General features: G+C 40.7%; 1 protein-coding gene across 1 annotated transcript in view; it reads left to right on the forward strand.

Moving 5' to 3' along the window:
- The window catches only part of LOC123583735, a 110,951-nt gene extending 101,380 nt beyond the window's left edge, over positions 1-9,571 (forward strand). Inside the window, 1 exon segment of the mRNA XM_045450837.1 lies at positions 8,943-9,571. Within this exon segment, the coding sequence (XP_045306793.1) occupies positions 8,943-9,488 (546 nt within the window). The 3' untranslated portion in view covers positions 9,489-9,571.
- The last annotated feature ends 537 nt before the right edge of the window (positions 9,572-10,108 follow it).

Here is a 10,108-nt window from a genome sequence, read left to right on the forward strand (position 1 = left end):
CATACTAACTGTAGCAGCTACTAATGATTCCATATGCCAGATCCACACTCAGCACTTCCCAGGCCCTCACATTTAATTGTCTCAGCAACCTCGCATTTAATTTTAGGACAAGCTCCCCTTCTTTGGCCCCTCCACCCGTGTCCTCTGCACTTGGGAAGAGACGGACTGTTACATGCTCGGTTGTCATAAAGCTGACCTCTGGCTGCCTAACTATGTGTCTGGTCCCAGGCCAGGCTATACCCTCCCTATTCCTGGCTCCCTCCTTCTGCCCCACCCCCTCAGCACCACCTGTATCCTGCTGAGAAGGATCCACTTCTCCTTAAATGCTTACTTGAAGGAATGGAACTTAGTTTGCTGAGGTGAATTGTGTTTCCTTCTTTTTGGCTTGCCTACTTTTCTGTCACCAGATCTCTCTGGGAGCAGTGATGCTCTTAATTAAGCTGAGATCTCAGGCGCTTAAAATGCAAAATTCACAGGCAAGTTGGCTGGTGCCTGAGGCTGGAAAAGTATGCTCTTCGTTACCAGAACCCCCCATAAGAGCTCCTTCATTCTAATGGAGCAAGTTCACAGGACCAAAGAATGAGACTCATCCCAGTTGAGGGGTGCTTCTTTGGGGCTAGACTCTGCATCTCCTCCACACCAGCTGGGAGTTAAGGAGCTGTATTCAGCCATGAGGAGAAAGGTGTGGGGCATCCTCCTACCACCTGAGGGTAGCTCCAGGTTCCTGAGAAGATGGATCTATGGGGTCACAGAAATCTCCAAGCAGGGTATCTGGTTTTTAGTAAAGATGTGAGACTGAGAGTTGTGGTGTGGACCTAGAGATGACGAGCAAGTGGGAAATTTATATCCAGCTCTGGAGAAGCCTACAAATTAGGCAGAAATTATCTTTAGTACTTTAGCCCATTCCCATTGCTCAACACACAGGTTCTTCCAAGTTGACTTCAACCTCTCATTTTTTAACATATGAAAAAGAAACAAGGTATTCTCAGAGGTGGTCCCATCACACAGCTCTTTTCAACTATCTCCCGTTGCCACTCACCTCTCACCTCTGAACTGGGCAGGTGTCCATAGGTGTGCACAACATCTCTGCTCCTTCCCTCTGTTGTGAGAGCAGAGACTCTGAGTTGAGTGAGGTCTGTAGGAGGGAAGGTCAAGAACTGTAGGTGTGGTGTGGGGGCCCAGATTACCTCTCAACTTTCTATTTTGCTCCTGCTCACATCCAATTGAATGGGACTTGATATAATTTCTTCATATATACAAGGTGTCTTTTGTGTTTACTAAGAAAAAGATACACCTGCAGGGTGAACTGCTTATTTAAAAAAAAAAAAAGGAACCCACTTTGGGTACATGTGTTAGAAAATGGTACCCCTTCAGAAGCTGGTACAGTCTTGCTCAGGCCATTACTTGGCTTGCAGAGAGTAGTTGTTTCCACTCATGCTTACTTGAACTGGGTACCCTTGTGCAGGGTACAACCTGCACAACAGTTCAGGGCATCCCTGGCTCTTGGCCTGAGTTCAGTGGTAAGGACTTTAAGTCTCATTTTATTGTTGTCATTCCCCTATACCATCTGTGTCATCTTTCAGCTTCTCTTCATTTTCAGCTCAACTGAAAATGCACCTTTTGTGCACTGGAGCTTAAACCCACACTTGGTCATTTTAGAAGTTCCACTGACTGGTTAGCTTTGGTCCACTGGTCAGATGATTAGAATGTGACACAGATGGCAGATCTTCATTTATCGTTTCCAGAACATGACTGTATAAAAAGGAGTAAGCCATCAACAGTGTCTCAATGACTTATTTGTATTATTTATGAAACAAAACATTTTTCCATCCAGGTATGCAAGGAGCAGTCATGCACCTTGTCCTTTTGTGAGGGCAGAAAGGTACACTGAGTTGCTGTCCAGTTCTGAGTAATTTCAGCCCTGAGTTCTGTCTGGCCATGTGCCACTGCTGAGCTGATGCCTTCTCCTGGCTGTTTGATTATTCTCCAGGTGACATGGGTGCTGGCCCAGTAGACCTTCATTCTACTCACCAAAACCACCAGTGTCACCTCTTCCTCCTCCTCCTCCTCCTCTTCTTCCTCCTCTTCCTCTTCTTCCTCCTTTTTAAATAGCCACTGGTTTATTAAAGACACACTTTTCTCTCACTGAAAATGCTTTCCGAGTAGAAATTGCTTATTAGTTGCAATGTCCTGGACCTACCTGCAGTTCCACTCTGTCCTGGTGACACAGCCAGCCTGGGAAAACTGTGAAGCACAGCATGTGGGCCTTTTGGGCCTTCCTCACTTAAAGTGGTTGTTTTTCTCTCTCCTAGAATGACCCTCCTTGCCCCTGGCACCTGTCTGGGTCCTTTTCTTATCCTTGCCTGCCGGCATACTACTCTCTGGGAATTACTGGGGAAACCAAGTGTTAGGTGGTAATGATAAAAGGTTTACCTCCTCATGGGGTGCTAGCATTTTAATTTTTTTTAATGTTTTATTTTATTTTTGAGAGAGAGACAGAGTGTGAGTGGGGGAGGAGCAGAGGGAGACACAGAATCTGAAGCAGGCTTCAGGCTCCGAGCTGTCAGCACAGCGCCCGATGCGGGGCTCGAACTTACGAACTGCGAGATCATGACCTGAGCTGAAGTTGGACGCTTACTGACTGAGCCACCCAGGTGCCCCGGGGCGTTAGCATTTTAAATTGGGGACTTGTCGCAAATGAATGAGATTGTAATCATTGAAAGAAAAGTAGTGTTCTTTTGGGACTTTACAAAAATCCATGCCTCCATTATCCAGGATAGGCTTAATTTTTGGTACTTAAAAATAACCAAAATTTCAGGAGACCTAGATGCCAGTAAAGTTGTACCTGATGACATTTCATTCCCTGTTCAGACAGTGCACTGCGTTCATACAGTTCCACCTCTTCTAGATGTCTGACACCATCGCTGCAGTATCTTCCCTATTGACCCTGAGCAGATCTTGACCCTCCAAATGCTTAGAGTCAGGGTGGTTAAGGACAGTTTGCTCACAAGTCGCCTCTTTTCATTGTGCTCTAGGTCTTTCCACACATTCCCCTGACGTGAACAGGGCTGGTGATGAGGACAGTGTGCTCATCTCATCAGCAACAGCTTTAACTGCAGACCTCCTCTGTTCTTTAGTAGCACATTGAACAGCATGCTGGCACAGTTTTGAACTGAGATTTCTCACAGAAAATTTGCAAGCACTACATCTTGTTTGTTTGTTTGTTTTAAGGCAGTGATGTGAAGCTTGTCTTTCTGAAGAAAATGAGTTAACCAGGTCTTGATGAGCTTTACTTGGGCTTGAGAATAGTAGTTAAGTCACTAATTATTATTTTCATCTTTTTTTAAAGCTGAGAGTAATAATTCACCAAACATTTTAGTTAAGGTTATATAAAAGAATTGAATTGAGTGAATTAAAATGAATAGAGTCACTTCTGTTTGGACAGGCATCTCTGCCAAATGTTCTTTATTCAACAATATATATGTATGTTATGAAGTCTATAATTTGCTAAGTCATGTGTAAAAGGGCTGAGGTTGTAATGATGGAAACCATGCATTTTCTTCTCTTGAGAAGCTTGCTCTATAGTGCAAGAGGCAGAATGCTAAAAGTCTGGGCTTCAGTTTCCTCAGCTGTAAAGTAGGGATAATAGTTTGACCACATGTAGCTAACTGTGCGGATTAAGTGAGGTAATGTCGCAAAGCCATCAGGATGCTGCCTGGTATGTAGTAAGTGCAATGTAAGTGTTTCAGCAAAATTGATGAGCTAGAGGACATTAACATGTGATAAGAACCTAGCATGAGCATGTAGGCAATAAGTAAAGTGCTCCGCTTCTGGAGTCCAGAAGATTTTGATGGGGAGTGTGATGGTGGGGAGTGGCTCCACTGGGGAGTTGAGACTTCATCTGGGTCTTGAGTGATGAATAAGAGTTCAGTATGTAGAGTAACAGGTAAGAGAATCTCCGGAAATGGGAGCAGCACAAGCTGTCTTCTAACTCAAAGAGCCCTGTCCACAACATTCTGCCCAGAAAGCTTCCCTGGCTCCAGCTCACTCCACTGAGCCAGTTGGTACCAGGTCTTCTCCTCTGCAGCAGTTGGCACATGCCTCTTTTTCAACACCATCTCACCATTTGGCAGCACTTTTCCTCTAATATTCACTGAACGTTTATTGAATACTGTCTTGGTACTGATCCTCATGCTGGGTGCAGTCACTGCCCTCAGAAACCCCTGGAATAATGAGGGGCTTTCCCTGGCACCAGTGGGTTCCCATAGCATACTGTCTGGTTCAATATAGCTTAAAAATACCATTGAAAGAGCTTATGCATCTATAAATAAAGGAATCCTTCCCATGCCCCTGGTTTTGGATACGGAAGGAATTGTCTGTAGCTGTGAGAAAGGGACGGAGATCATTCTTGTGTTCACTCTTTCTGTGAGTTCTGTTTATGTATTCAAAGAGTTGCTCTTTTTATAGAGCTCAGAGCATCTCAAAGGAAAAAGAATCATTGAATATTATTGATAACAGTTTAGGAGGACTTGAAGGATCTGTCAGTTTCTTTAAACAACTGTATGTTGTAGCTGTTTGCAGTCTATTTGCAGCCTTTGAAGTTTGTGTATATTTTATCTTCTGTGTGTCCCATGGCTGGGTTCACAGTCTATATGGAGGATAGAGCAGAGCATGGAGCATGTTACAAGCTGGATCACAAAGCTGTTTGGCAGTTTTCAATCCTAGAAATCCTGTGTTAGGGGGAAAAAAATCAGCCTGGCAACTGTTTTTTTTTAAACAATCCAAAATTTCTCATTTTGCCCTGTCGTAGTAGTGAACTTGAGTTTCATTCATGACTATTTCAGTTACATTAGAAAACTCAAATATTTAAAATAAGATCATAAAGAGTAGTGGTCACATGATGAGATGTGTATCTCTGACCAAGATAAGGAGTATGCTGAGAGGTGACGTATTGGTGGGTGGGGGGGGGGGGGCAAGTGGATGGTGATGAACACTGGGAGCAAAAGACCAACAAGGAAAGAACTTCAATAATTTGCTCAGGAAACCCAAAAAACAATCCAGTGAAGAAATGGGCAAAAGACATGAATAGATACTTCTCCAAAGAAGACATCCAGATGGCCAACCGACACATGAAAAAATGCTCCACATCACTCATCATCAGGGAAATACAAATGAAAGCCACAATGAGATACCACCTCACACCTGTCAGAATGGCTAACATTAACAACTCAGGCAACAACAGATGTTGGCAAGGATGTGGAGAAAGAGGATCTCTTTTGCATTGTTGGTGGGAATGCAAGCTGGTGCAGTATGGAGGTTCCTCAAAAAAGTAAAAATAGAACTACCCTATGACCCAGCAATTGCACTAGTAGGTATTTACCCAAGGGATACAGGTATGCTGTTTCAAAGGGGCACATACACCCCAATGTTTATAGCAGCACTATCGACAATAGCCAAAGTATGGAAAGAGCCCAAATGTCCATCAGTGGATGAATGGGTAAAGAAGATGTGGTATGTATATACAATGGAGTATTACTCAGCAATCAGAAAGAATGAAATCTTGCATTTGCAACTACACGGATGGAACTAGAGGGTATTATGCTAAGCGAAATTAGAGAAAGACAAATATCATATGACTTCACTCATATAAGGAATTTAAGATACAAGGCAGATGATCATAAGGGAAGGGAAGCAAAAATAATATAAAAACAGGGGACAAAACGTAAGAGACTCTTAAATATAGAGAACAGAGGGTCACTGGAGAGGTTGTGGGAGGGGGAATGGGCTAAGTGGGTAAGGAGCATTAAGGAATCTATTCCTGAAATCATTGTTGTACTCTATGCTAACTAACTTGGATATAAATTAAAAAATAAATTTAAAATAACAAAGAAAAACTAAAAACATAATAATTTGCTCAGGAAGTTGGAGGATGTGCACTAAGGCAGCAGTGGTGAGAATGAAGAGAAGGAAAAGCACAAGAGATATTTTCTTTTCAGGTAGGATTGACAGGATTCGGTGACTGTTGGAAAGGGAGAAAGTGACCTGTGTGAACTCTTGAGCTTTCTGTTTTGGGTAATGAGTGATGTGGTATTGTTCATGGGGTGAGGAGGAGAGGTGGAAAAATGGGTTTGGAAGGAAAGATGATTTCAGTTTCAGATATGTGGAGTTTAGAATACCTGTGAAATGTGTATTGAGAGAGAGGTTTATGGGCACTTGGATAAATAGACTAAATTAAAGAGAGAAGATCTGAAAACAGAAGTGGGGCGGGGGGTGGACAGCACACAAATCCTGTCCATGCCTTGACACTAGATGAGATTGCCCAGGGACCAAGAGATGAATGAAACTTAGGCAATTGATTTTGTGTATATATTCATGTGACCTTTGAGCACTTACAAGGTCATTATAAATACATTGACAAATAAGGGAAAGAAAGTCTTTGGTTAGGCTATTGTTTTGAGTTTTGGCTAATAACATGTGGTCTGTGGTGGTAAATGACATCTCAAGGTCCCTTCCCACATGAACAAAGGGAGATATTTTTAAGTGAAGCTCTATTTTACAATTACAACTGTAGGACAGCAGAGAAATCAGACTTTGAGCTGAGATAGCATTTTTCTCCTCCCCTCCAACTGAAGCTTTCTTTGAATTTGGAAATCATATCTTTCTTTATCTGGGTCAAGGACTTGAAGAAAGGCTAAGTGAGCTTGGTGCAAAACAGCATGTTCAGATGTTCACATTAATCCCGTTAAACTACTCACACAGAGAAAGTAGATGGCGAGAAAAGACAAAAGTAAAGAAATTTTTAACAGATGGTTGTTTTTATTATTTATTTATCTGTCTATTTCTGATTTACTTTAAACTTGGCTACTACAATCACTTTGAAAGCAAATCATGCCTCTTTGGTGAGTGGATAGCTGGTATTAATGGCTTTTGTTGCCATAGCCATTAAACTCCCCCCACCCCAAATCTTTGTGGAAAGTATTAAATATTCTCAGGGCACCTGGGTGGCTCAGTCAGTTAAGCATCCTACTTCAGCTCAGGTCACGATCTCATACTCTGTGAGTTCGAGCCCTGCGTTGGGCTCTGTGCTGACAGCTCAGATCCTGGAGCCTGCTTCAGATTCTGTGTCTCCCTCTCTCTCTGCCCCTCCCCTGCTCATGCTCTGTCTCTCTCTGTCTCAAAAATGAATAAAAACATGAAAAAAATAAAAATATTCTCAGGATTCTGGTTTCTTTGGTTGTTAAAAACCTGTTTAAATGTACCATTAACACAACAATCCTTTACGAATCTATAAGCCAAATGGTAGTGGGACTATTTGATTAATAAATAATTATTCTGTGTTTAATTTTACGGAAAAAATCTTAAGACTGTAACAGATAAATCAGCATATGACATAAACATTTAATTTCAGAAAACAGTGCAAATTAGAATACAGGAGAGTTTATTGTATATGAGTTACAGAGATCTAAAATTTGAACAAAATCTAAGGTACATTTAAAATCTCATTCAATTCCAAAACATTTTTTTCATAGATAAACCTCATTACTAGAAAATATGCAGTGAATTTTTTTAACCATTATACTCCAATTGCAATGGACGTTGGCATCATGGTTTTATAAATAACAATATTCTTAGAGAAAAAACTGACTCAGCAATTCAGCCCCTCTGAAATTTATCTTAAATATTCTAAAAGAAAAAATCCACATACTTGAAATTTCTGTTGCAGTATTATCTAGAGAGAGCAATTGGCAAGAATCAGAATGTCCCAAAAGATTCAAAATTTGCCTTAGAAATCATGGATCTTGACTCAATATACCATTAAAATTATTAGAATTGGTAATTGGTAAGACTATAAGGAAACAGGAAAACTGGTTGGTAGACACTTTGGGGGGTTAAGTATAAAGAAGGAAACTTTATTTTGTACCTTGTAAATCCAAATACACGGAAAAATATTTTGCTCTTCATGTTTTACTTTGGCCAGAAGTAAGCTCTTTACAGCTAGCAACTCTGTCTTAGTCATCATCATTTCTCTAGTGCTCAGTAAATGTTTGCTAAATTGAACCTAATCTCTGCACATCTAATATGTACAAATGAAAGGGGTAGGGAATTTAAATGACTTTTAACTTAAAAATTCCCTAATGTCACTTTTCATATGTAGGACACAGAGATATATAAGATATATCTCAAATTTTCAGAGATAATTTGGGGGAAAAAGTACAATCCATGATATGCTATCATAAAAATACATTTAAAGGAAATATATTATTTATATATTGTACTATATAGTGGAGTCCAGGTGCAAAATAGTATGTTCTGGATATGATACTATGATATTTTTGGATATTAGCATTCTAATCCTGGAAAATAGATAATCACAGTTAAAAAATATATTCACTGTGTATCAGGTAATATTAGACAACAAAACACACATTACTGGTAAATGAAATTTCATACCATACATGCAGTTCTATTAAAAACAAATACTAGTAATGCACTGCAGAAGTAAGGTTATTTTTTTTTTTTTTTTGGATGTCAGATCTTATTTATTTGTTACTCTTAGAAAAATCTCCTTTCTGTCTGAACTCAGAAGCTCTCAGAGAAGACAGCGTCTGTCTCTTGGCAATCTGTTACTGGCGTTTTTCTTTGGCCTCCTTCAGTCTGTTGGCCACAGGTTTAGTATATTCTGCAGCCTCTTCCTTACTTTTCTTAGTGCACTGCTTCTTCCAAGCAGTATGCCGACGTTTGTTTTGGAGGACACATGGAGTAACAAGACGCTGAAGCTTGGGTGCTTTGGTTCTAGGTTTTTTACCTTCAATTGATGCAAAGTTACTTTTGGATTTTTCCATCTCTCCCTCCTCCACCTTCTCTGTTTTTCTTTATGTTTAATATTTTTTTTTGTGTGTGAAAACTTGCATCTTCTATTCTGGCACATACTATAATTGTAGAGATGTGATTTAAAAAATATCAGCTACCTCCAGTCTACCTCCAGATTGTGCGTGGGATGTTCTCCTGCCTGTGGACATAGGAGCATCTTTGTCCCAGACCTTCAGCCATCAGAGCCCTTTTATTCTGGAGGAGTTGTAAAGAACATAGACTTTGTTCAAAAAAGAATATGGACATTTATTTTCACCCTGGAAGCGCTGCGATTTGCGCTCAGGCATAGCTACTCCAGTCAGGAAGGACGGGCAACAGCTGGGTCGGTGCTGAGTGGCCTGCAGCATTTGCTTGTAGTCGAGATAAATTTGCCCGTCAATCCCAGATCTTTCCTGAATGGATTAACAGGAAAGCCAGTGATGGTGAAACTCAAGTGGGGAATGGAGTACAAAAGCTATCTGGTATCTGCAGATGGCTATATGAACATGCAGCTTGCAAACAGAGAAGAATATACAGATGGAGCGTTGTCTGGTCATTTGGGTGAAGTTTTAATAAGGTGTAATGTTCTTTAATTCAGGGGTGTTGAAGAGGAAGAAGATGGGGAAATGAGAGAATAGCATCTTATGTGGTGAATTTATATGTATGTCCAGACAATAAACATGTTTAAAAAAAAAAAGAATATGGACTTTGAAGTCACCTAGGCATTATTGAAACTGTTTCTGAAGTAAATCAGCCAAATATCCTTAGAAAGCCTCTCAATCTATCGAACTCACTTATTTTAAAAACTGGGTTAATAATATGATGTTATATGGTTTTGTGAGGAGCTAAAAGGGTAATTCTCATGAACAACCCAGCACTGCACCCAGGCATATTACAGACAACCATGATGGTTTCCTTCATATCTTCTATGAAAAATGCCTCACTGTATGAAGCACCTATGCCTTCTAAAGCAGCCCATGCCCTGCTTATTAATTTGCTTGGGCTGCCATAAAAAAGCAGTGCAGAGTGGGTAGCTTACATGACAGAATTTTTTTTTTCAAGTTAGTTAACATACAGTGTAGTTTTTGCTTCAGGAGTAGAACCCAGTGATTCATCTCTTACATAGGACACCCAGAGCTCATCCTGAAAAGTGCTCTCCTTAATGCCTGTCACTTATTTAACGCAGCCCCCACCCCCCGAACCTTCCCCGCCCCACTCCCCAGCAACCCTCAGTTTGATCTCTGTATTTGAAAGTCTC

The sequence above is a fragment of the Leopardus geoffroyi genome, chromosome B3, assembly GCF_018350155.1.
Source record: "Leopardus geoffroyi isolate Oge1 chromosome B3, O.geoffroyi_Oge1_pat1.0, whole genome shotgun sequence".
Taxonomy (NCBI): Eukaryota; Metazoa; Chordata; class Mammalia; order Carnivora; family Felidae; genus Leopardus; species Leopardus geoffroyi.